Source organism: Callorhinus ursinus, unplaced genomic scaffold (genome assembly GCF_003265705.2).
Source record: "Callorhinus ursinus isolate GAN/ISIS: 27379988/994484 unplaced genomic scaffold, GSC_fseal_2.0 scaffold21, whole genome shotgun sequence".
NCBI lineage: Eukaryota > Metazoa > Chordata > Mammalia > Carnivora > Otariidae > Callorhinus > Callorhinus ursinus.
The window spans coordinates 1,406,274-1,432,991 of record NW_027397083.1 but is presented as its reverse complement, the minus strand read 5'-3'; the positions used below and the strand labels follow the sequence as shown (position 1 = coordinate 1,432,991).

At 46.8% G+C, this 26,718-nt stretch overlaps 1 protein-coding gene across 4 annotated transcripts; it reads left to right on the top strand.

The window, feature by feature from the left end:
* The first annotated feature begins 486 nt into the window (after positions 1-486).
* On the top strand, positions 487-26,583 carry ZDHHC5 (zDHHC palmitoyltransferase 5). Of its 4 annotated transcripts, XM_025878270.2 has the most exons (13): positions 487-811; positions 2,940-2,990; positions 4,128-5,323; positions 14,494-14,615; positions 18,635-18,792; positions 20,356-20,528; positions 20,678-20,780; positions 21,616-21,707; positions 22,117-22,249; positions 22,842-22,965; positions 23,394-23,506; positions 23,960-24,828; positions 25,241-26,583. In XM_025878270.2, the coding sequence occupies exons 3-13, from the start codon at positions 5,220-5,222 to the stop codon at positions 25,404-25,406; spliced, it is 2,157 nt and encodes a 718-aa protein (XP_025734055.1). In that variant the 5' UTR covers positions 487-811; positions 2,940-2,990; positions 4,128-5,219; the 3' UTR covers positions 25,407-26,583. The 4 variants fall into 4 exon arrangements, with proteins under 4 accessions (XP_025734055.1, XP_025734054.1, XP_073760683.1 ...); XM_025878269.2 differs by lacking the exon at positions 2,940-2,990; XM_073904581.1 differs by lacking the exons at positions 487-811; positions 2,940-2,990; positions 4,128-5,323 and adding an exon at positions 13,759-14,406.
* Positions 26,584-26,718: the final 135 nt, after the last annotated feature.

The following is a 26,718-nucleotide window of genomic DNA, read 5'->3' as shown; positions in this document are numbered from 1 at the left end:
ATCGCCATCGGAAAAATAAAAAAAGGCGGTGGGAGGGTGGGAGCTATTCAGTCGCCAAGCGGTTGGCCAATGCACGAAGGGGCTGATCCGGGAGGACGGCGGGGCCGACCGATGATTGGTTGTGCTGGAAGCCTGTCTGGACCGTACCACACTTAGTCGGAGGGGGTCTGGAGAATGAGGATGGCTCCTCGCTTTTGAGTATTTCCAGCACTCACATATAACTATTTTTACTTCCGAGGATTTCTTCTTGAATACTGTTGGAATTGAAAATAGGACGCAGGAAAACGAAAGACTCGCCCAGCCACTTCCCCATTTCTGACTCCTGCGCAGTACGCCAGTCCTCCTGTCCCAGTCGTCTGCGGAACCCGACGGCCGTGCGCGCGCGCGCTCGTTCTCTAGCGTGCGTACGGCGCTGTGCTTCTGCAGCCAATCAGGCCGCGAGGTCGCCGCGGTCGCCGGGTTCGCGCGCACGCCCTAGAGCGGAGTGGGGGTGGGGGCTATGGGTGAATGGGAGAGTGAGCGGAGGCGGGCGCGGCGTCGCGAGCCGCATGAATGAGAGAAACGGGCCCCGCGCGAGACGTCGCGCGCGCCCGGGACAGGGAGCCAATGGGAACGCTGGGAGGGCTCGAGACCCGGCGCTGAGGGCAACGGCCGCGCGCCGGCTCGAAGACGAGCGTCGCCGGGCGGGGGCGCGCGTAGCAGGGCGGGCGTGGAGCGTGCGGGGGCCGCGCGCGGCCTCTCAGAGGCCGGACGGCACTGCCAGGAGGCGGCGGCGACAGCGACGGCGGCGGTGACGGGAACCGCGCCGGGGGTGAGTACCGGGGACACCGGCCCCTGCGGAACCGGAAGTGCCGGGCCAGTGAGGTGGGAGGGGAGAGTGACCTCTAGGGAAGGGGGACCGAGGAGGGGGGGGGAGGTGGCTTGAGGCCCCATTCCTACCCCCGGGCCGGGTCATCCAACTGCGGCGGGACCCGTGGGCCCCGGAAACGGACGACGAGTAGAGGCCGGGGATCCGCGGCCGCCGGGGCACTGAACGGGTTAGTGCCCGGTCGCCCGGTCCTGGCTCGGGACCTCCGCGCCTGGCGCTCGGCCGCCGCCCCTTCCGCCCCCGGCCCTGCGCCCCGGGGCTCTGCCGTCTCCCGCAGCCTCAGTGGGCCCTACCGCCGCGTATTCCGTCTTCTCGGTCTCAGCCAGCTCTGCCCCAAATGGTGATTCTCCCTACCCCAGCTCCGGGGTGGGGACGGGGTGCTGTTCCCCTTCTACCTCCCCGCATTTCAGGTCCCTTGCTCCCTTCTGCTGATACTTACTTTGGCTCAAGCCTCATCCTGTTACCTGTTCTCTCCCATCCATCCGCTTCCTCCCTACCCCCACCAGTTGGGAGCTCCGTGCTTTTAGTACTTTGTACTTTTTGCCACTGGAGCTGGAATGCGTTTGCCAATATTTTACCTATATAGGGATCTCTTTGTGGGACAGGGAGGTGGAAAGTGTTTTACCCACTTAGCCGAATGAAAACACGCTAATGAGAAGTAAGAAAGTGACTTAAAAGTTATGGAAAGAGGTGTAGGATCGTTTATGTGTTATACCCTAGACCATTTTTTGCGTTGGATTTTTCACTTCCTGGTTAATGCCACCTTGTCTAAGTTGATCTTCTCTCACATCGCTACCCTTTTATCCCAGTATCCCTTGTACTCGATCAGATCTCTTCAGAATGCTCAGTATCACTCATTTTTAATAACCCACCTAATGGTTATAAGAATTGTATTGCCATGTACTTGGCTACTTCCGTATGTAATAACACCCTTATTAAACTTCTGCTTGATTCCAACCAACATCTTGACATGTGGGTTATTCCTGATACCTTGATTACTTTGTGTTCAAATTTACTATATTGCAGTGTTACACTACTTTATTTCAACAAATGATAACTTGTGTTATTGGTGGTACTGCTGATCTCCATTCACCCCTTTGAGGTACCTACTTGTATTAAATATTTATACAATATGATCTGTAGTTTATTTTCTATGTACATATTTCCATTCCATAGTTACTTTGTGCCTGAGTATGTCACACACATTCTTGTACACCTTTCTCATGCTGGTACAGATCCAGACTGCTGGTTGTGATGAACCACACTCACCCTGCAGTCTCATCCCTACTGCCCACAGCACATTCTTCTGCAAAGACTTGGTGCGTCTTTATTATACCCAATAAATTGTTCCGTTTTTGTCATCTCCCTTCTAATGTATGTTCCCTAAACATTTCAAAGGTTGATCACTTTTGTTTCCCTGTATCGTACTCCGCAAATTGTATTGCCTTTTATGACCCTGCATTACTATGGCAATATTATCCCATGTGACTTTTCTCCTGTCAGAAAATATAATCTGAAATAATACATGGTGTCTAAATGATATTACTTACTCTAGATAAAATTGTAGCAGTGTAGCTTTCCATCTTCTCTACTGTTTGGGGTTTTGAGGGGAAAGGTTTTTTTGATTTTTTTTTAATTTTTTATTTTTTTTAAGATTTTATTTGACAGAGAGAGACACAGCGAGAGAGGAAACACAAGCAGGGGGAGTGGAAGAGGGAGAAGCAGGCTTCCTGCTGAGCAGGGAGCCTGATGCGGGGCCCTATCCCAGGACCATGGGATCATGACCTAAGCCGAAGGCAGATGCCCAACGACTGAGCCACCCAGGCGCCCGGAAAGTTTACTTTAATAGTACTGCCCACAAACCAAGAATTTGCTTCTTGTTCACAAAGTTACTTAGGCCTAAATTGAGAAGGTTGGGCTTTGATTCCTATAGAAACTGTTAAATAATCATAAAATCAGGGGCTAGAGGGGGTTTATCTTTTTTTAGGTCTTTAACAATTTCTTGTACTCTCTGAATGTTCACTCTATTCTAATATTGCTCTTTGGCCCTCTAATACTCTGTTTTTTTAAGGAGAGAGACAGTGCATCTTGAAGGAAGGTGTCTTTGCCTTCCATGCCACAGGTAAGAGAGGAAGTGGTGAATTCCAGGGCACATTTGTATTTCACTGTCTGAATCTTCTGACGTATGAATTTCTGCCACCGGTATTAAGGGAAATACTGAACTGCTTGGGTCAAATAAACTTTTATTTTTAATTTTAACAAGTAAAATTTTTGGTCTGCAGATTCCAAGATGCAGTCACTGGGCAAGTAGTGTAGTGGATGAGAAAGTGGTAGAAAGGCTTTGTGTTGGCAAAGGGGCATGTGAACTCTGGTTCTTAACCTGACTGCTCAAGTGATTAAGTAGAATGGCCTCAGGCATTCTCTAGCCTTCAATTTTATTGAGTGGGGTAAGGGACTGTGTCACCAGATAATGTGAGTTAAGTGCTTTGAGATCACAGATGAAAAGCATCCTATAAAATCCAAAGTGTTACTTGGCTACTACTGTCAACAGAAATAATTGTTACTCTTAATCATATGGGGAATGTGGGGCTCAGTTGACTTCTGATAGGCCAATGTAGGAATAAACTGTTGAATTGGGAAGAAAAGGACCAGCCTCTGTGGTTGACTCAGTTTCTCAGAGCAGCTCACCTTTTAGTTCAAGGACAGTCTTCACCCAGGTCCTTTCATGGCTTATTCCAGAAGACCAAAAACTCAGCTTTTGCCTCTTCAGGGTTATAACTAAAAAGCGTAGAGAGATAAGAGACAGAGACATACATGGAAGGGAAATGAGACATACTGTCCTAATTTTGAGGTTACTTTTTTCTTTTTTCATTGTTGCAATAAATACTCACTTTGTCCAAAGAGAATCTCTTTTCTAGGACTGCCCTTCACTGCTGTGCCCTTGTTTGTTTTTAGATTTTGATATTCTTGATATTTGTAACTGCCCATTTGTGTCAGGTGAGATGCACCCCTTATAAGAGCTAATGCTTTGATGACTTCAGGCCAGGTGAAACCATGTTCTCTTTCCAGTATGAACAGCACTTAGAAGAGTGAAGGATTCTGAATCCTTTCCCACATGCACATAAGTGAAGTGTATGCCATAAAAAGGCACTTTTTAAACAGAGTAGCCTGTGGGGTGTCAGCCTTGATGTTCTTAAGAAATTTGCTGAAAGAATTTATCTGGTGAAGATATTTGTGTTTTTTTTTTTTTGTTTCCCAGGTGAGGCACTGTAACCCAGTTGAATTCTGCATCTAGAAAGCCCAAGACTGAAGAAGATCAAAGACATTGACTAACCTGGAAACAGGGACTTCTTTGGAACTTTGCTTTCATCCACAGTACTGTTTTAGAACTATCATTGAGTGGAATTGATTTCTTCATCTTATTTTGTTAATTGGGAAGAACATGGCTTCAGGGATTTTACGTTTCCCTTTAGTTTTGCATGAACTCGATAGGAAACGGAGCCCTTAAAGGGCTTGGGAATAACAAGAAGAGATTGAAGACAGACAAGCTTGCTCGTGCTCTCTCTCTCTGTTTTCCCTCCCCCTTGGAAGAAAAGGATTTACAACTCAACCTTGTAACAGCTGCGGCCCAGCTTTAGCCATCAAGAGAAAATAAATAAAATTAAACCACCATTGCCAGACTACAAGCCCTGAAGTCAAGGTGTGGGAGTGGTGGCATTGAGAAAACTGCCTAAAAGGGACCAGGACTGCAGTAAAAAAAGCTTCTCTTTAAAACTGGAAGGGGCCTCAGGTTCCCTTTTGGATTAAAATAGAAACACCGGGCACACCTCTTTTAGGTGCAGCTCACATCTGGTGGAGTGTGGTAGTCGTGGAGGTGCTAGAGTGTCTCCTCAGAAGAATTTTTCCTTGCCCGAAGTGGTCTTCCCTACCCTGATATTCTCCCCTGCTTGTCCTTTGAAGACTTGCCTCCATCCATGAGCTATTCCCTGACCTGTCTGACGGCCCATGTTCTCCACCTGCAACCATTTGTATGTGTACAGCCTGTTTGTCTCCAGTTTTTAAACTGTACAACCTGTGTTTCTTAATCTCTCCCTCTTGCCTTGTTCTGGGGAGTGGTTATTCATCATTTGGAATCACCTTTCCCCCTCCCATGTGTTTTCCTTCATTTGAGATCTTTTGACCTTTGGTTTTCTTTGGGAGGGGGAAGGGTGATAATTTTAGATTTCTGTTTCCCTGGTTTCCTTCTGTACTCTTTTTCTCCGTTGTTCCCCTCATCCCATTTTCTTGTCTGTTCTGCCGCTGTGTGGGCCTGGGCTATGCGGCAGGGCAGACCTCCCATCAGAGCTCCAACATGCCCGCAGAGTCTGGAAAGAGATTCAAGCCCAGCAAGTATGTTCCGGTCTCAGCAGCCGCCGTCTTCTTAGTGGGAGCTACGACCCTCTTCTTTGCCTTTACGTGAGTTTTCTCCCAGTGGTGGTTTTTGGGGGGCTCCATGGGAGGTGAGGGGGTTATTTGTCACATGAGTTTTGCTAGTTACTCGCCATGTGCCTGGGTGTCTTAATGTCTGATAGAGGCAACAACACATCTCAGAGACATGGTAAGCACAGAGAGAAAGGCCTGTCCTGTCAGCCTTGTTAGAAATTTTACTCTGTTGAATCATCTCCCTTCCCCTGCCTCCCTTCCTTGGGCATCACAGATGTCCTTGTGTTTTCTTACCCAGCTCTCCATCATTAGATGATCGTGAACTAGGAAGGAAGTAGGAGGAAACCACCAGAGAGGCTTGAAGCAGCTTAAGCAATTGGTTCTGCGAGAGAAAGAACTAGAGGTTTTTCAAACAGTAATGGTTTTTCCCCAGGATGTCGAGCTGAGTGTACTGGAGAATTGCAGAATTGATTTAGGGGATAGACCAAGGAGACAGCTGGGCTTTTCCTGTTGCTCAGATGGTTTTCTCTGCACATTAAGAGCCAAAGCCTGGACCAGTGAAGGCCACTGGGAAGGGGCAGGTTTTACTTAGGAAGAGTCCCGGCAGGCTGCCTTCACATCCCTTTCTGCTGGAGGGATGGCAGTCATTCCTGCATTCCCTGGTCCTGTTAGGAAAAGCGGTTGCCACCGAAGATTTCCTGCTTAAGATATTCAGACTTTGTTTATCTGCCGGTCACTGGAGGAGACTGATTTATCTTTCCTCTTCCCACAGTATTTTAGCTGTTGACCACCTGGCCGGCCTCTTCGCTGTTCCCTGTTTATGAATTAACGTGTAGCAGGCTTCTGAACCTTAAACTGTTGAGTCACTGAGTTAGTGTTCTAGTTGTAGCTCTTGGAACAATCAGAGCATGCTAGATTTTTCTGGGGAGTTCACTTTGCCATGATTTCAGGCTCAAACCTAATTGTGAGATGCTATTTAGAGCAATGGGAGGTTGCTGGGAAGAGGAAGGAAATGGACTGAAGTGGTAGGGAATAAAAGCAGTTTGGACTCATTGAAGGATGAATGAAGCAGGAATTGCTGGGGAGGGGGCAGTTACTATTGTGGGGAGAAACCTAAGAACTGATATTATCTGAGGAGGGGAGGAAACCCTCCCTTCCCCCCTAAATTGAGCTTCATATATCAAAAGGAATTCTAAAAGATTTGGATTGTTTGGCCTACAGAGTCAGTAAAGTAATGTTTTTCTGTTGAGTTTTTAAACAAGGAAAAAAATGAATCTCTTATCTAAGGTATGAGCATCATCCTGCTTTTTACCCGTTCTTCTGGAGGGTAGAGGTCATGGATTCTTTGGCCCCCAGCTCTCTAGCCTGAGCATGCCTTTTGATTCCCTCAAGGATCTAAAGCAGCCCTACTCTTCTCTATACTCTTCTTTATCTGACTTCTCTCATAATTTTTTTCTCTTGCTTAAATTCAGCGTGTTTAGTGTTCTATCCTTCATGTATTGACTGTCAATAAGGAGATGTGAGTCTTCAGTTTTAGACTTGTTTTTGTAAAGATTTTTTTTTTATTTGAGACAGAATGAGAGAGAGAGCACGTGAGAGGGGGGGAGGGTCAGAGGGAGAGGCAGACTCCCCACCGAGCAGGGAGCCTGATGTGGGACTCGATCCCGGGACTCCTGGATCATGACCTGAGCCGAAGGCAGTCGCTCAACCAGCTGAGCCACCCAGGGGCCCTAGACTTGTTTCTGTTTCTGCTATTATGGCCAGCAAATAGAATCAGCCTTTTTTTAAAAGATTTTTTATTTTTTTATTTTTAAGATTTTATTTATTTATTTGACAGAGAGAGACACAGCGGGAGAGGGAACACAAGCAGCGGGAGTGGGAGAGGGAGAAGCGGGCTTCCCGTGGAGCAGGGAGCCCGATGCGGGGCTCGATCCCAGGACTTTGGGATCATGACCTGAGCCGAAGGCAGACGCTTAACAACTGAGCCACCCAGGTGCCCCTTAAAAGATTTTTTAATGTTTAAGTAATCTCTATACCCAGTGTGGGGCTCGAACTCACGACCCTTAGATCAAGAATCACATGATCTACCGACTGAGCCAGCCAGGCGCCCCTAGAATCAGTATTTTATTTTATTTTTTTTAAGATTTTATTTATTTATTTGACAGAGACACAGCGAGAGAGGGAACACAAGCCGGGGGAGTGGGAGAGGGAGAAGCAGGCTTCCTGCTGAGCAGGGAGCCTGATGCGCGGGGCTCGATCCCAGGACCCTGGGATCATGACTTGAGCCGAAGGCAGACGCTTAATGACTGAGCCAGCCAGGGGCCCCTAGAATCAGTATTTTTATTTTATTTTATTTTTTTAAAGATTTTATTTATTTGAGATACAAGGGGAGAGAGAGAGCACATGAGAGGGAGGAGGGTCAGAGGGAGAAGCAGACGCCCTGCTGAGCAGGGAGCCTGATGCGGGACTCGATCCAGGGACTCCAGGATCATGACCTGAGCTGAAGGCAGTCTCGTAACCAACTGAGCCACCCGGTGCCCTAGAATCAGTATTTTAACCAAGGGTTGGTCATATGAGATCTTTGTATCCTTGTAGCCGTTGTGGTTCTGTGTCAGGGGGGTGTGTTACAAGACCAGGTTGATACCCTTAGGCCTGCTTGATTGAGGAGGGTCTGTTTTCCTTCAAAAGGCAAGGCCTTGGGGCTCCTGGGTGGCTCAGTTGTTAAGCATCTGCCTTCGGCTCAGGTCATGATCCCAGGGTCCTGGGATCGAGCCCCGCATAGGGCTCCCTGCTTGGCAGGAAGCCTGCTTCTCCCTCTCCCACTCCCCCTGCTTGTGTTCCCTCTCTCACTGTCTCTTTCTCGTCAGATAAATAAATAAAATCTTAAAAAAAAAAAAAAAGGCAAGGCCTTTGGGAAGCTAGGAAATTCAGGGGCCTGAGTGGTCTCTCTTTCAACCCATCTGTTCTTGAGATAGAGCAAGCAGAATCCTCATTCTTATTTTGTTAATCTGAAGCCATTGAAGTGCTTGGCTGGTTATACCAGTTTCGCCACAAAGAGTTGTCCTGACATAGGCATTTTCTGGACTGATAGTTGAAGCTATTTAACCTACTTTCTCATTCCCTGGTGCCAGAGAAATAGGGGCCCTCCTTATTCCATGGTCTCAGCCCCAGGAGAAAGAATTTTGGAGGACAGTAATGGACTTTGGAATTACTGCCTCTAATCCAGAGTTAGAAGAGACTTAAGTCATAGCTAGAGTTTCCCCTCGCAGTTTCCTCTGGGCTCTTTTCTTCCTCCAGTCTCCCCTACCCACTTCATGGAGACAAACACCCTGTTTATTTTTTATCACCTAGCTCTTGGTAACTTGTGAAGTTCTCATCTCTTCCTTTACATCTGACCGTAGCAGTTCCTCTACAAGCATATATCTGGGCTGAGCTGCCTCTGTTGTCAAAAACTGTTCCCCCACAGATTATATCCTTTTTGAAGTTCAGTTCCTTGGAGGAAGCCCCCTCCCCTGGTTTAAAACTATATGCAACCTAAAAAACAATTTCTGGTTCCAAGTAGACAAGAGGAAGCCTTTCTTTTGTTTGTTTGGTTTTGTGTTTTTGACTTTAAAAAATTTTTTTAGATTTTTATTTATTTATTTAATTTATTTGTCGGAGAGAGGGAGAGAGCACAAGCAGGGGGAGCAGCAGGCAGAGGGGGAAAGCAGGCTCCCTGCTGAGCAAGAAGCCTGCCGCGGAACTCCATCCCAGGACCCTGGGATCGTGACCTGAGCCGAAGGCAGACGCTTAACCGGCTGAGCCACCCAGGTGTCCCTTAAGATTTTATTTTTAAGTAATCTCTACTCCCAACGCGGGGCTCGAACTTAAAACCCCGAGATCTCTTGAGTCACTTGCTCTACCGACTGAGCCAGCCAAGTGCCCCAGAGGAAGGCTGTCTTTGAACCAACTCCTCTTTGGGGCCCTGAATCTGTAACTGTTCTGTCATCCTCCTCTTCTCTCCACCAGGCTGTAACTGTCTGTTCTTAGATCAGTCTAAGTCCCAAGTGGGAATGACTTCGGGACCTAGAGGACTGGGAGTAGGAGGGAGAGTCCCTTTCAGTTGGCAGACATAATTAGTGGAGGCATGTAGGTTTCAACTCATTAGGAACAATTTACCCTTGGTGTTTCTCTGGCAGGTAGAGAAAGCTGTGAGCAGAATTTATCAGCTGGGTTTGGTCGCCAAAAGGTGATCTGCCCTGGAGAAGCTTGAATAGAACAGTTGAGGCCTTCCCTCCAGAACCCTGATCCCTCCCATTCACTGAATTTGTCCTGTACCAAAAGTAAGTGGGAGAGTTATTGGGGATTCTGTTTTAATTCTTTTCCTCTGTTGGGGAAGGAGAGTGTCTGCTAAATTAACCCTCCTCCTCCCCCCAATTAAATCCTAGACCCTGTGTTTAAGATAATGGGCCTGGATCCTCATCTGTCTTAGTTTAATCCCCTTTTGTGATTGGCAAGGGTAGGGGGCAGTGCTAAGTAAGAGGAATCAGCTCTGTTGGGGGGTCAGGAAACTAATTTTGGTAAAGTCTGTTAACCTTTGTGAATCTGTTCTTTGTAAAATGAGGAGGTTGACCGAGAGTAGTTTATTTAAGCACAGTGCCCCTTTTTCCAGTGAGATCTTACGTAGAACCCCAGTGTGTCAAACACAAGAGGAGGGCTGCTCTGGGTCAAGCGAGGCTGGTATGTGGAGGCCCAGCCACTTGGTGTCTCCTCTTTGCCTCTCTGGGGACCCCTGAGTCTTAGAGCTCCCGGCAGTGCCATTTGAAATAAATCACTGAACTGCCTCCCTAAAATCTCCTTGAGCTCTGAGTTAAGTCAGCCAGTGTCTCATTGTCGAGTTCTAAAGTTGGTAGGGAGGGCGTAGTGGTAAAATCTTCTGCTGCAAGCTGTCCCCTGTGGGAAGGATACATGTCAGGGTTGTCCAGAAATCCAGGATGGTCTTTTCCAGTGACCCATCCGTGAGAGCGCTTTCTTCTTTTCAGTTTCTGCCTCTGGCCCCTCCCAACCCTTTACCCACAGAGTTGGGTAACCCTAGTGCCTCTCCCTCTGGTCCTTTTTTTTCTTGACTGCAGAGGTGCTAGCACCTGATTTGAGTGGGAGCAGCCTCGTGATTTAGGGCATTAATTGAGCAGTGGATGTTCCTTTTACTTCCCACGTTGTTTTTTCATCCAGGAATAAGTGCCCAAGTCCTACATCTTGCACTCAGCTGCTTAAAAGTGTGCGTAAGACACGACATATCAGGTATCTTAGGAGAAACTTCCCCACCTAAGAGAGGAAAAATTGTTTTCCCATGGAATCTTGAGGATCCCCAGGGGCAGGAAGTGGGCTATTCATTCCAGCCTTGCTTCATCAACAAGGAACACTAGCCGTAGAGTCAAACAAACTATGTGCTAGGCATGGGCGGAATGCTTAGACCTGTTCTTTAGGAGCTTAGTGCCTCTGTTTTAAGTGTTCTTGAATTTCTAGTACCTCACATAGGGGAAGTGGAATTAGGGATGAAGGTGGAGCTGGAATGATAATTGATGATGATGGTGATAGTTAATAATGGGGGGGGCGTGTCTTCTATCCAGTGAATGCTCAGTAGTAAGCTAGCTGGTTTAAAAAGAATTCCAGGATCTTTTCAGATATTGTCTCCTTCATTCTAACATCTGTATTATGTAGCTGAAGTAATAAGATTGGAGAGTTTTCTGTAGATTACCTAAAGCTACATAGCAAAGCATCGATTGAGACGGGATTAAGATCCAAAGCTTCTTGACTCCTACTTTTTCTTACCAGCAACTTAACCATTTTTTTATGATAGGAAGTATTAGGGCTAGGAAACAGATTTTTCGGGAGTGTGGGTATTTTTTATTTTTTTTTAAAGATTTTAATTATTTGACAGTGACACAGCGAGAGCAGGAACACAAGCAGGGGGAGTGGGAGAGGGAGAAGCAGGCTTCCTGCTGAGCAGGGAGCCCTGTGCAGGGCTCGATCCCAGGACCCTGAGACCATGACCTGAGCCGAAGGCAGGATGCTTAACGACTGAGCCACCCAGGCGCCCCCAGTTTTATTTATTTATTTATTTAAAAGATTTTATTTATTGACAGTTAGCGAGAGCAGGAACACAAGCAGGGAGAGTGGGAGAGGGAGAAGCAGGCTTCCCACCGAGCAGGGAGCCCAGTGCGGGGCTCGATCCCAGGACCCTGGGACATGACCTGAGCCAAAGGCAGACGCTTAACGACTGAGCCACCGAGGCACCCCAGTTTATTTTTTTTTAAGTCATCTCCATGCCCAACATGGGGCTTGAACTCACAGCCCTGAGATCAAGAGTCACGTGCTTTTCTCACTGAACCAACCAGGTGCCCCAGAAGTGTGGGTATTGAAACCCACTCTCTCTGAAAACAGAAGTGCTGGATGGGTGGGAAGAAGAACCTGTTCTTCCTGGGTTGGTATAGGTCTGGGAGTCTCATCAGTGAGTCAGCCAGCCTTCTGGGCTCCAGCCACTCCCTCTGCTTTGGAACTCTGGGATTATTGCCGGAGGCTGAGGACCAGCCCTGACGGCTCCTCCTCAGTCGAGGCCTCGTTGTCTTTCTTCAGAGGCCGCAGATCCAGACAGGCCACTTGGAGTGGTCGCCTAGGAATTTGGCAAAGTACTGTAGCAACAGCAAGCCCCTCCTTGAGCCAAGTAGAATATGGGATGTGGCAGGAACAGGCTCTGCTTCACGCCTCTCCTTGGTGGGGTGTTCCATCAGCTGGAGTGTGAAGGTTGGAAGCAGTGGGTCCTTGATTTCAGTCAAGGGGCAGATGCTGCCTGGGAAGTGGAGTTATTTGCATCATTTCTAGATGCTGCCACTGTGGGGGTAGGCTTATTTTGGCAACAGATACTGAAACTGGATTGTAGGATTACACGATTCAGCTGGGATGAGTCGGTATCAGGAATGTCACAGGAGTGGGGCGCCTGGCTTGCTCAGTTGTGGAACGTGCAACTCTTGATCTCAGGGTCTGCATTTGAGCCCCACGTTGGGTGTAGAGATTACTTTAAAATCTTTGCGGGGGGGGGAGAAAGAGTGCAGGGGTGACATTCATTATCCAGGGATGGGTGGGTGGCAGCATACCCAAGAAGTTGGGCGATTTTCTTCATTTGGAAATGCAGAAACTGAAGAAAAAAATGGGGTCAGAAAGAGTGCCATTTGGGCCTGCAAGGGGCTGACATCTCATTCTCTCACCTTAGCTCCCCTCAGGGATCGAGGAACCTTTAGTCTGTCAGAAGCTCAAGGGGCCACTGTAACTATAGTCATCAGTTCTAGGAATGAGACTTTTAAATCATGGGCACCTCAGTGTTATAAGGATTTAATTTCTTTTTCCCTTCTAATTATCTTCCCAGGCTGTAGGAGTCAAGTGAGTCACCCCTTCCCCTCTTCCCCTGGCGGAAATTGAAGCGACAGCGAAGTGCTAGGGAGGGGCTCTGACCTGGATGACTGGTGTTCAGTTTCTGTCCCTCCCTCCTAAGGAGCCTAGGAGGCCAGCCTTTGGGTGGGGCTGTGTAAGGACTCTTCTTGCTTGTATTCTACCCCAAACCCTGCCGGAGTTTGGGGACCTCCTTTCTGAACCAGAGAACCCCCCAGAGGAAGAGGCTTCTGTGGGAGACGTGGCTAGAGGAAAACGAGAGCTGTGACTGAGGGTCTGTTTCCCCCTGAAATTCGTGCCTGCACCTCACTTCATTATTTTGTTTCCCAGTTACGTACTCACCTCCCCAGAGAAGCAAAGAGTTCATTGATATTTACTATCTGGAAAGCCTACCACACTATAAATATTTACTTGATTTTTTTTTTTAACGAATGGTGAATTTGAATAAATAGATGGGAGGTGGTAAAGGCTTGTGAGATGCTTTGCGACAATCAATTTTGTCTCTTATTAGTTTATATCTGAATAAGGAGCTCAGTAGCTATGAATTGTCTTGAATCACTGTTCAGGGCTGTGCTTTTTGTTTTGATGGAGACAGACCTCTCTCAACAGAATCCAGGACTACAGCGGATTCATTCTCCAGACTCATTTGCTGTCTTGTTCTCTAGGCTCCTTCTTCCTCTCAGTGAACTCTTCCTTTACTTCTGGCTGGTCTAGATAAAGGGGACAAGGTCAGATGCTGTCCTCATTCTGGAGATTAAGTTCTCAGCCACAAAGCAGATTAGGGTATTTAGCCACTCTCTCGTAAAGGGAAGTTCTTTGGGAACTGAGATAGGAGAGAGAGGGCATTTGATAGTACTGACAAAGCAGCCAGCACTCAGATGTTTTTCGGAAACTTCCAGCTCCCAGGAAATCTGCAGAAAGGAAGAGTTCTTACAGCATTCCTACTTAGACTCATATCCTGAGAGAAACTGAGTTTAATCCTGGACTAGGGCATTCCCCTCTATTTTTTTGCGGGGGGGGGGGTCAAAGAAAAGTTACCTAAAGCATATCTCTTGATTTGGACCCTGTGGAATATTGGATATGTTTGGCCACTTTCTTTTTCCTATAGGATTTAGGGCTGATTTGGTCTGCTCCCTTTTTTTCTCTCCCCTACTCTTCTACTTGATTTACTAGTTCTAGATCTTGATAGCCATATTTATCTGTGTGGTCCTGTCTCCCTTGAGAACTAGCTTTTAGTTGAATGGATCTCTCAGGACTATCTGATGCAGTGAAGAAATTTTAGGCATTTAAGAGTGGTTGGAAGCCAGCTGGGAAGAGGCAAGGGGAGCCAGAGAGGCAGGTGGTATCCCATGCTTTGTGCCAACGTGCAGGTCAGTGGGGCATGGCTGAGATCCAGCAGCCTCGGCCTGCGCAAGAGAAGGGAATGTAGCTGGCACCAGTTACATACTTCGTCCCTAGCTCTTCTGCCTGGTTAAAAGGAGATAAGGATAGATTCTAAAATGTGAAAAGATCCACAGGGGAAGAAGGAATCTGAAGAACACAGACCTTTAGTACAAGGGGTTATGGTAGGAGAGATTCTGAGTCTTGTACCTTGATCTAAAAGAAGCATTTCTGTGGGGAAACTAGACCCACTTGTTGTGAAGGATGAAGATAATTTGAGACAGCAGAGGTGAAGCACACACGATTTATAGGTATGGGGGCTGAACCTTTCAGATTTTTATATGGTTGGTGTCCCAAGCGTTAGGGGCAGCCCCTCATTTTCTTTATTATCTGTGCAGCTGTCCAGGACTAAGCCTCTATGTGTCACCTGCAGTGCCCATCTACAATGCGATTGTTTTTCTCTTTGTGCTGGCCAACTTCAGCATGGCCACCTTCATGGACCCAGGGATTTTCCCTCGAGGTAAGATCTCCTTCTCTCTCGGAAACTCCTCAACTACCTTTGAAAAATAATGGGTTATGGACATACGCATTTGGTCCTGGGCCTTAGGATTCTGAGGGTTTGGGGATACTTCAATAGTCTAATGATGAAAAGTGGGTCAGAGTCTTCCAGAGTAGGTGTCATAACTTCTAGTTGTGTTCATTCACATTGGGTCAACTTTTTGATTTTCAGTTACTCATTCAGCAGAGATTCATTTTGAGCATATGGGTCAGGTGTTATCCCTAGGCACAATAATAATTTAGTATGATTTAGACAGTTATAATAGGGTGGCGTGAACTGTAGTGGAGGCATGAACAAGATTCTTTGAGGCCATAGAAAAGGGTGCACTTTATCTGCCCCAGTAAATTGGGGAAATGCTGCGAGGAGGAGGCAGGAACAACTTTCAGTGGAGGAAGGCCGGGAAGCACATTTTGGGTCCAGGAAGCAGCATGTGCCACGATGCCGAACTCTGTGGGGTGGAAGATAAAGCACATGGTAGGGCCAGAAGGGGTAGTAGGAGGTAAATGAGAGCCAAATTGTCAAAGACTATGTGCTAAATTAAATAGATTATATTTCTTCCTTTGGACAGTGGGAGGTCTTTAATTGGAGGAATCTCAGGATCAGATTTCCTTTTACAAAAAATTCTTGAAAGAATGTACAGTTACCTTTTGGGAGGCTATTGCCATAATGTAAACCAGATGAGAACTTGAAGTTCTCAACCAGTAGACTCAACAGATTTCTTCATGACCATTTGCTTATTGGGGGAGAGTGAGAGAGTGAAGGAATTGTCTAGGGTAGTCCCAAGGCTCCTAACTTGGGAGATAAGTTGGATGCTGATTTTTATAAACCAAGATGGGCGTTACAGGAATGTTGAACATGTTTGGAGGGAAGATAGCTTCTTAGGACATGTTGAACTCGAGATAGTATGGTCATTCAGATATAGTTGCCCAGTGGCCAATTGAGTAGTCAGACTAAGAGACCTTGGTCTCAGAGGCTTCAGCCATGTGGTGTTTGAAGCAACAGGAGTAAGAGTGTCTACAGAGAAAGTAGAACGAGATTAGGAAAGAATCAAGGTCAGATCTGACCAGCATTGGCATTTTAATAATGAGCAGAGGAGGAGGAGCCATTGGAGAGTGATTGGGCAAGAAAAGTTAGTAGGCGAAGAAACTGGACAAAGTGGGAACTAAGGAAGGTTCATGAAGTTCATGATGGTTGGCAGCATCAGAAATTAGATCCAATAGTATGAAAACTCAAAATTGCCCATCGTCTTGGTAACTAAGGAATTTATGATCTTGACAGGAATAGTTCTAATAGTGTGTTTAGGTATGTACGTGGGAAAAATACAGTTAAATTAGCGAAACTGTGGTGGTTTGGAAGGCAGTGAATGGGCAATGAGGAAGCAGAGCCCGTGAGTATTCAGATTACTCTTTCAAGAAGTTAAGCAGAGAAGGCAGAAGATGCAGTGTCTTAAGAGAGAGAGAGGGCTTTGTTTTTTCTTTTTTTGTGATAGGGAAGATTAAAGCACTCTGGTAGCCTGAGGAGATAGAAGTGGAGAAGAGAGAGAAGCTGGAACTGGAAAAGGGGGATAATAGAATTACCTCCTAGAGGGAGGATGTGCTTTCCCGTGCATTTTGGAAGGGTTAAGCTTACAGAAGCAGCAGGCTGTTCTGGCAGAGGAGGTGAGAGTCAGGAACTGTCAGTAGAGGTAGAGAGAAGTTGATAAGAGTTGGTGCTGATAACCAGTATTTCTCTCACCTGTGAAGTTAACTTGTAAGGGTGAGGCATAAATCTGGAAGACAACTTTGGAGACATTGAGGTTTTCCTGAGATCATTGTGCTCACAAAGCCGGTATCACTGTGCTTTATTTGTGACTTCTGTCTCAAAGATTAGTTGAACCTAAGGAACTTGGGAGTCCCTAGCACCAAGGAGGGCTATTTTTTTTTTTTTAAAGATTTTATTTATTTATTTGACAGAGAGGGAAAGAGAGCACAAGCAAGGTGGGGCAGCAAGCAGAGGGAGAGGGAAAAGCAGACTCCTCGCTGAGCAAGGAGCCCAATGCAGGGCTCGATCCCAGGACCCTGAGATCGTGACCTGAGCCAAAGGCAGACGCTCAACCGACTGAGCCACCCAGATGCCCCAAGGAGGGCTATTTTAGTGAGCCTTTATTGTTCATAATTTAAATATTTATTGATCTGTATGAAAGGCATTATCCTGGTCATTTGGGATTAGTTTTTTTTTTTTTTTTAAAGGTTCTTGCTTTCAAATAGCTCAGTCTATAAAGAAAGATAGGGAAGATGTTTCTATGAATAAATATCCTGTACTGTGCTAAGTTATAAGCGTAACCTAAGAACCACATAGTACTTTAAGAAGAGAAGGTGCTCACTTCTGGTGTGGAAAGATCAGAAATTTCAAAATAAGTAGCATTTTAGTTTTTTTTCCTTTAAAAGAAAACTTTTTTTTAATAGTTTTTTTTTTAAAGATTTTATTTATTTGAGAGAGAGAATGAGAGAGAGCAGGAGAGGGGGGAAGGTCAGAGGGAGAAGCGGACTCCCCACTGAGCATGGAGCCCGATGTGGGACTTGATCCCAGGACTCCAGGATCATGACCTGAGCCGAAGGCAGTCAGTCGCTTAACCAACTGAGCCACCCAGGTGCCCGAAAACTTTTTTTTTTTTAAGTAAAGATTTTAATAAGTAGTAAATATTCATTATGTAGAAAGCATAAAAAAGACAAATACCACCTGTAATTTCACAGCCAAAGGTAACTACTATGGGGGTGCCTGGGTGGCTCAGTTGGTTGAGCCAACTGATTCTTGGTTTTGGCTTGGGTCATGATCTCAGGGTCCTGGGATTGAGCCCCCCATCTCCCTCTCCCCCTACAACCCCCCTTGCGCTTGCTCGCTCTCAAATAAATAAATAAAATAAAAAGATAACTGTTCCTATTTCTTTCCAGTGGTTTGAAAATTTAGATATATAACATTTACATATAGCACTTATCTATAGCAAATGTATGTGCGTTTTTTTTTTTTTTTAAGATTTATTTTAGAGTGCACACATGCAGGGGAGGAGGGGCAGAGGGAGAAAGAATCTCAAGCAGACCCCTGCTGAGCAAGGAGCCCTACACAAGACTTGATCTTATGATGTCATGACTTGAGATCATGACCTGAGCCGAAATCAAAAGAGTTGATGCTTAACTGACTGAGCCACCCAGGCGTCCCTACGTGTGTGTATTTTTGTTTTCTATTTTCCAAATGGGATCTTTTTGTTTGTACAGTTCTTTACCTTGCATTTTTTTCACCTATTTATATTTTAAAGCATTTCCCCAGTCAGTGAAAGTTGGAAACTTAATTTTTAATCCCTGTTCCTTCATTTATTTAAACTTTCCTTCCCATGTGTATTTTTTCTAGATTAATAATAAAAAATAAAAATTGTATACTGTAGATGAGAAGGCAAATAGTGCCCTTTAAGTTTTGAAGTAGGATCGTGAGTTTCTGATAATTGAAATGGAAAGGGCATTCAGGTAAGGAGAATGGCTTGAGCCAGCAAACGATACTGAAATGTATAGGGAATTAATAGAGTTGGGGACGATCTTTTGGGGAAGGGGTTTGTGCATGGAAAAAAAGAGTTGCTGTTAGTTCCTCTCTTGGATTGCTGTAGTTTTCGTGCACTTGTAGACATTGTACTGTTATGCAAACTCATTACATATGTGCTTTGATATGTAAATTATTTCTTTACAAATATATTCGTAGTATGTAAACCAAGTGTCAGCATACCCATATCAGAGCTACCTCTGAGTCATATTCTCTTGAACCTCATTTTCAGTGTGTTCCAGTAGTGTCGTATACAGGGCTGATCTCACAGTATTAGTTATTAGTTCCTGTTCTCTCTTCCCCAGAAGACTGAATTCCTCGAAGGCAGAGGCCATATTTTAAATACCACTGCATCCCTTATGCCTAGTACAGTTCTGGCATGGTTGTTTTTTAATTGATTTTTTCCCCTGCAGCTGAGGAGGATGAAGACAAGGAAGATGACTTCCGAGCTCCCCTTTACAAAACAGTGGAGATTAAGGGCATCCAGGTGCGCATGAAGTGGTGTGCCACCTGCCGTTTCTACCGTCCTCCTCGATGTTCCCACTGCAGTGTCTGTGACAATTGTGTGGAGGTAAGAACCCTGACGGGGGTAGGCCTAGATGCCTAATCTAAGTTCTCTTCTTCCTACCCATTGAATAAGAATTGAATCCTCTGCATTCTGGGTCTTGGGTGCAGTATAGCCCTGGCTGACTATCTGGGCTGTATTCTAGCTCTTTCAAAAAGTGTTACCAATTACATGAATGGGTAAAGAAGTGGTATATAGACACAATGGAATGTTATTCAGCTATAACAAGGAAGGAAATCTTGCCGTTTGCAACGACCTGGATGGAGCTAGAGAGTATAATGTAAGTGAAATAAGTCAGTCAGAGAAACAGATACCATATGATTTCACTCCTGTGTGGAATTTAAGAAACAAAACAAATGAGCAAAGGGAAAAAGGAGAGAAACAAACCAAGAAACAGACTCTTAACTCCAGAGCACAAACTGCTGGTGACCAGAGGGGCGGAGGGTACGGGCGGGTGAACTAGGTGATGGGGATGAAGGAGGGCACTTATCCTGATGGGCACAGAGTAATGGAGAGAACTGCTAAATCACTAGACTGTACACCTGAAACTAACAGAACACTGTATGTTAGCTATACTGGAATTAAAATTTAAAACTTGATTTAAAAATTTTATCTTGGTCTTAGATTATATAACAGCTATAAATAGCAAACACTCTTATGTGTATATATGGATGTATATGTACATTTAATGTCTATCTATAACTTAGATGAAATTGGAAATAAAGTATTATCAGTGATGAACGCATGAGAGGTAGAGCATAAATATTCTTCTGTTATAGGAGGGACCCCAAGTGGGCATAGGCTTTCCCAACTCTGTAGCTTTCCTGACTCATCTTTTTGGTTATTTGTCCTGGCTTTGTGTTACCTCTTGCATCCACTACATCGTGCTGTCTGTTGCCTTCAGATCTTACAGCTATATTTCTCTTCCTGCTTATCCTTCTGCATCCCCTGTCTTTTATTTTTAACCTTTTTTTCCCCCAATTTTTTTTTTTTAAAGATTTTAATTTATTTATTTGACAGAGGGAGACAGCGAGAGAGGGATCACAGCAGTGGGAGTGGGAGAGGGAGAAGCAGGCTTCCCGCGGAGCAGGGAGCCCGACGCGGGGCTCGATCCCAGGACCTTATCCCAGGAGCCTGGGATCATGACCTGAGCCGAAGGCAGATGCTTAACGACTGAGCCACCCAGTTGCCCCTCCCCCGATCAGTTTTTACTTCACTCTAAGCAGTTGTCTGCCAGATTTTCCTTCCAGGCCTCTCTTTCTCATGAATCTTGATATTTTTGCAAAGCCTCTGATATTTGTCCCTTTCAGAGTTCCTTGGTCACATTGGATAAACTCTTGAGAGAGGGCCTTGGCCTTCAATCAGCCTCTGGAAGGTCTTCCCCCTTACTGATCGATAGAGCAAGATAAAGTGCCTGAGCTTATTGTTAATTTGGCAACTAAATGGCGAACACGATGGCCTGTTACTGAAAGCAGCGCTTCAGTTCTGACATTTGGTCCCTTTCTTGACCGAAGTGATCTAGGGCTGTGGTCCAAGGATGCTTCTCAGTGTTTCTCTTTTTGCCCTTAGGAGTTTGACCATCACTGCCCCTGGGTGAACAACTGTATCGGTCGCCGGAACTACCGCTATTTCTTCCTTTTCCTCCTCTCCCTGACAGCACACATCATGGGTGTGTTTGGCTTTGGCCTCCTCTATGTTCTCTACCACATGGAGGAACTCTCAGGGGTCCGCACGGCTGTCACGTATCCTTCTGTGGGTTGCGGGCTCGGGAGCGGGGAGGAGGAGGAAAGTCGAGCATTGTGGTAGCGAGGGTCAAAGGGAAGGTGGTTCTTGTAGGGGCTGGGGATGGTGAGATCATGCTGCTCTGTTCTCCTTGATTCTTTGGGTTTAGAATGGCAGTGATGTGTGTGGCTGGCTTATTCTTCATCCCCGTAGCTGGCCTCACGGGATTTCATGTGGTGCTGGTGGCTAGGGGACGCACAACCAATGAACAGGTACGGGGAGAAGTGATGGGAGACCCCCTGTAGAGCTGGGCGTGAGAATCTTCGCCCTCTAATGAGTTGTGGAGTGCTTCCGTAGATGGATGCCCAATGAATATTTGTTATGATATAGTGTCCATGCTCCTCATGAAAGCACAAGAACGGGACCATTTCTTTCTTTCTTTTCTTTTTAAGATTTGATTTATTTATGTGACAGCGAGAGAGAGGAGAGAGGCAGGCAGAGGGAGAGGTATAAGCAGGCTCCCCACTGAGCAGGGAGCCCGACACAGGGCTCAGTCCCAGGACCCCAGGACCATGACCTGAGCCAAAGGCAGACAGACACTTAACTGACAGAGCCACCCAGGCACCCCAGAACCATTTATTAGTTAACAGACATTTGCAGAATGCTCACCGTATACTGGACAATTTGAGCTCCGAGCTTACAGAAACAATAGTAGACTTAGGCCAGCCCTCAGGAAGCTCATAGTGCCGCTTAAAGAGAAACGCTTATTCTTGTGCTTATAATAAAGCTGACCTTATCTGCTTCCTTTTATGTATATTATCTTAGTTTTCAGTAGTGAGCTGTACATCCCCATTTCACGTAACACTGATATGTGGGGTCAGGTAGCTACTATGAGGCAGCCTTAGGATTCAAACTGAAGGCCTTGACTCTGGAGCTCCCATTCTTAACCATTATGACTATAAGTTTCTTGATGGTGGGGTTGTGTTTTACTCATTTTTCTATCTCCCAAATAGTGGGTGCACAATAATTGGTTATCGATTTGTGTTTTGGCCTTTGGAGGTCAAGGTCCATCATCTGACTGATAGGGCCTGTTTTTCCTTCTTCTAGGTTACGGGTAAATTCCGAGGAGGTGTGAACCCCTTCACCAATGGCTGCTGTAACAATGTCAGCCGTGTGCTCTGCAGTTCCCCAGCACCCAGGTACACCCACCCCTTTGGTCTAGTGTTCACTCTTGGTCAAAACGTTTGTCTTTGGGCTTGTTCCCAGGGAGGGTTGGGTGGGAGACTGCCGTTCAGGGAGGGTTCTCTTAGCCTGGGAAGTGCCTGCAAGGGAGAGCCGTGGCATCCTTTAGTGGACCCCCTGAATTCAGTTGCTGTTCTTCAGGTATTATGGCTACTCTCCTTTGAGAGTGTCTTGAACTAGGTATCTGCCCAGAAGCCTAGTCTTGGTGCTGTTCTTCATGGAATCTAAGAAATCAGTTCAGTGCTGAGCTTTTCGCTGTCTTGGTCAGACTGTTCTTGTATTTGTAAGAATGTTTTATATAAGATAGGCATCCACTAGCTATCTTAGAATGAATGAATGAAAGTCCTCTCATTTTTTGACACTCAGGTATTTGGGGAGACCAAAGAAAGAGAAGACGATTGTCATCAGACCTCCCTTCCTTCGACCAGAAGTGTCAGATGGGCAGATAACTGTGAAGATCATGGACAATGGCATCCAGGGAGAGCTGAGGAGAAGCAAGGTGAGGAATTTAGGGAAGTAAAGTAGGTAACTTGGGGGCTTTCATGGCAAAGAGATGGAAACTTGCTTTCAGTTGACATTGCCTTTACAGGATTTCTCAATTTCAATTAACTTGTGTTAAAAATTACTTAAGTACGCGGGTGCGTGGCTGTCTGAGTTGGTAGAGCATGCGACTCTTGACCTTAGGGTCATGAGCTGGAGCCCCATGTTGAGTGTAGAGTTACTTAAAAAGAAAAAAAATTTTTTTAATTACTTAAGTACATATCTTCTTTTTTCCATTAGATTGTAAGTCCACTGACAGTAGAAGTGGAGTCCCTTCATTTCCATGTTTTCATAGGACCTAATGTAGCAGCTTCAGATGGTAGGAGCTCAACAAATAGTTGGTGGACATGAACACATAAGTGACGGAATTAAACCCTTGTTGAAAATTTTTCTTTATCCATTGTCATCCCCAAAATGGCTCTCATCCCTTGTCTTCTAGTCCCAGTTTAGAAATATATAATTGGCGCCCCAGCACCCCTCTAATACCAGTTTAATACTTTGAGTTGTCCTTATACCCAGTTCTCCAAATTGATTTTCCCTCATTTATCCAGTCTAAGGGAAGCTTGGAGATCACAGAGAGCCAGTCTGCAGATGCTGAACCCCCACCTCCTCCTAAGCCGGACCTGAGCCGTTACACGGGGCTCCGAACACACCTCAGCCTGGCTACTAATGAGGGTAAGAGCAGTGGCAGGAGCGAGAAGGTTACTGTGTGCTGTGGAGAAGACAGGCAGGCAAGGCCTGGGAGGTGATACTCGCATCGTGGCTGAGAAAACCCAACAGATGGGCGTTGAGCCACTTAGGACAGCTAGGGGAGGAGGAAGGCGATTCCATGTAGCTAGTGGCAGTGAACTGGGCTTTGGTGGGGCGGGGACGGTCAGCATCCAGAGAGACCAGAGAACATCCTAGACATGTTTGTGCATTCTCTCACTCTGCGTTCTGGGCCGGTATGCGTCTGTCGTCTTGACTGCAGCTAAATCATGTTCCTGGGACTTTTCTGTTGCTGGTATATCCATTCCTACCTTGTTCTCCCTCTGTAATTTAAGGAACTCTGGCCAGGAGAACGGCTTGTAAAGTGGTGTCTCCCTGGGCCTTTCTTCCTGCAGATAGCAGCCTCCTGGGCAAGGACAGCCCTCCCACACCTACCATGTACAAGTACCGGCCGGGTTACAGTAGCAGCAGTACGTCAGCCGCCATGCCTCATTCCTCCAGCGCCAAGGTACTGAGTACTCTGGAAGGAGGAGGGTTGTGATGTATGTCAGCTGTTCTGGGAAAAAGAATAGTGGGGGAGGGAAGGAAGAGAGGCAGAGGGAAGGGAAAAAACCAGACATTTTACTGATTGTTGACATTACTGGGATTTAAGCTCCTTGACAGTGTGTCCTTCATCAGAGAGGGGCAATGTAGCATACTAGGTAAAAGCACTGATTGCAGCATCGTAGCTGAGTTCAAAACCCATCATGGGCAAGTTACTTAACCTCTTTAAGCCTCATCTTTTGCATCTTAAAATGAGATATTATTTGTTCCAGCTCGCTGGTTTGCTTTAGGTGTGGAACAAGAGAAAGTGTGTAAAAAGTTCTAAGCATACTGGTGGGACATGACTGCTTGGGCTCTGGGGCCTAGCATCTGTCCCAGGAGGAGGAGCACTAAGAGCATGCTGTCGTTTCTCCCTCAGTTGAGTCGTGGGGACAGCTTGAAGGAGCCGACCTCAATTGCAGAGAGCAGCCGCCATCCCAGCTACCGCTCGGAGCCCAGCTTGGAGCCAGAGAGCTTCCGTTCTCCCACCTTTGGCAAAAGCTTTCACTTCGAGCCCCTATCCAGTGGCTCACGCTCCTCCAGCCTCAAGTCAGCCCAGGGCACTGGCTTTGAGCTGGGCCAGTTGCAGTCCATTCGTTCAGAGGGCACAACCTCCACCTCCTATAAGAGCCTGGCCAACCAGACACGCAATGGAAGCCTATCTTACGACAGCTTGCTCACTCCTTCGGACAGCCCTGATTTCGAGTCCGTGCAGGCAGGGCCTGAGCCTGACCCACCTTTAGGCTACACCTCTCCCTTCCTGTCAGCCCGGCTGGCCCAGCAGCGGGAAGCCGAGAGGCACCCACGTCTGGTGCCAACCGGCCCAACACACCGAGAGCCCTCCCCAGTCCGGTACGACAATCTGTCGCGCCATATTGTGGCCTCCCTCCAGGAACGAGAGAAGCTGCTACGCCAGTCACCCCCACTCCCAGGCCGCGAGGAAGAACCAGGCTTGGGGGACTCAGGCATTCAGTCAACGCCGGGCTCAGGCCATGCCCCTCGCACTAGTTCCTCCTCAGATGATTCAAAGAGATCACCCTTGGTCAAGACTCCACTGGGACGCCCAGCCGCCCCCCGTTTTGGCAAGCCAGATGGGCTAAGGGGCCGGGGACTGGGGTCCCCTGAACCAGGCCCAGCCGCCCCATACCTGGGCCGATCTGTGTCTTACAGCAGCCAAAAAGCCGGTGTCACCCCAGCTGGTGTCTCTGAGGCAGAGGAAGTAGCCCTGCAGCCGTTATTGACACCCAAGTAAGTATAAGTCCATCCTGACCATCCGTGGACTCAAAATTAGCATAGCGTCCTACAGAAGGTATCATGACTTCACTTGTGTGCAAGTGGACTCAGAGGGGCCTGCTTGTAGATCGCTCGTTTCACTCACTCTAGCTGCTGATTAATACTTTTTTCTTAATCCTGTCTTCCCAAAACGTATGTATTTGCCTGAGAGTAAGAAAGATAGCTGCTGTTGGAGAGAAGGAATAAAGAGAGGAGACAGGGCACCAGGTTTGTTTTAAGCAGGGCAATAAAACAGGTGGGAATGTTTGGGTAAGAAAGTACGTATATAGAAAAGTATGTCAGTTTGTTCTCGTAACTTATAAAACGGTCTCCCTTTTCTGTGTTTTGTGTCCCACTTCCTGACACCTACCTCTTTTTCTCTTCCTAGAGATGAAGTACAGCTCAAGACCGCCTACAGCAAATCCAATGGGCAGCCCAAGAGTATAGGCTCTGCCTCCCCTGGCCCAGGCCAGCCGCCTCTCAGCAGCCCCACAAGGGGCGGAGTCAAGAAGGTGTCAGGGGTGGGTGGTACCACCTATGAGATTTCCGTGTGAGCCTTCGGCACCTCCCTTCCCCCCACGCCTCTGCGCCTACACCAAAGGGCCCCAGGTGGCCACCTTCCTTTCCTCAAGGGGTTCCCCTCCCCTGCATGGACATTTTTTTAAACCACCGATTCCAAGAGGATGAGGAGCGTTTTATAAAATGCAATGGGGATGGGGAGTCGGAGAGTTGGGGCCCTGAGACTGGGGTAGCAACGCCCTTCACCTTTTAAGACCTTCCCTTCGTTAACCCCTGGACCAGACTCAGTGGACATTTGTGCAATTGCTCGCCCTGGAGGGAACCAGATCATTTTTAAACCAGAAATAATTTTTTTTATTATTGTTACGGATTCTATTTTTTTCCTCTCTGCGTTACCAGGTGTGTGTGTACATATATATATATCTATATCTCTATATATATATATATATTATAAATATCAAAGAAATTATATATCTATCCTGGGATGGGAAAATGAGGGAGGGGTACGTAGGAGGGCTGTCTTACTCTTCCCGTTCCTCAGACCAGCAGGAAAGCAGCGGGGACATCCATCGAAGTCTTCCTCTTCCCAGTGGTTCCCTCTCTTTTGTCCCAGTTACCAACTAAGGAAACCGCACCCCCCTGCCGTTGGGGCGTAGTGATCAGGAAAGAAACCTTGGGAGAGGCGAGTCTGGGGTCTTGGTCAGAGGAAGGAAGGATTCGGGAGGAGAGTTCGTTTTCTAGGTTCATTGGCACTTAGTTTCCCCAGGAAAGGGGTCACAGCCCCATGACCCTGGTGGTGGTGCGGTCAGGACAAGAGCTTGACTGAGCTCCAGAAACAATACTGGACAACGCCCCCCCTTCCTGGGGGAGAGGGATTAGGGTGGGCTTCTTCAGTCCCCTCAGAGCCTTCCCCCAACTCACACGGTTAACATTATTTTTAAATCCAAGGCCGGGAGAGATGAATCCAAAAAGCAATATTTTTCATCACATGCCAAAAACGGGATAGAGAGAAGGAGTGGCAGGCCTAGGCCCCTCCGATTGTCCCTTGGGGGTTACCCCTCAGCCCACCTCAGTATGGTGCTGGGTAGTGGGGGTACCTGGGTTCTAACCTCTAAAAAGGGGAGACCCCAGCCTCTAGACAGAGGCCCTCTTATTTTTTATTCTGATTAGCCATTTTAAACCAACAAGGAATAAAAAGAAATCCTGATCTAACCAGCTCCCCCTGACTTGTGTTATTTTGTCTGGTTAAGGCAAGGTGAATGATCTCTGGCGGGAGGTCACAAAGAAAACCTCGTAAGCTTCTCTGGTCCTGGCCCACCCTTAGGCAGCACTGTAGTGGGAATAACC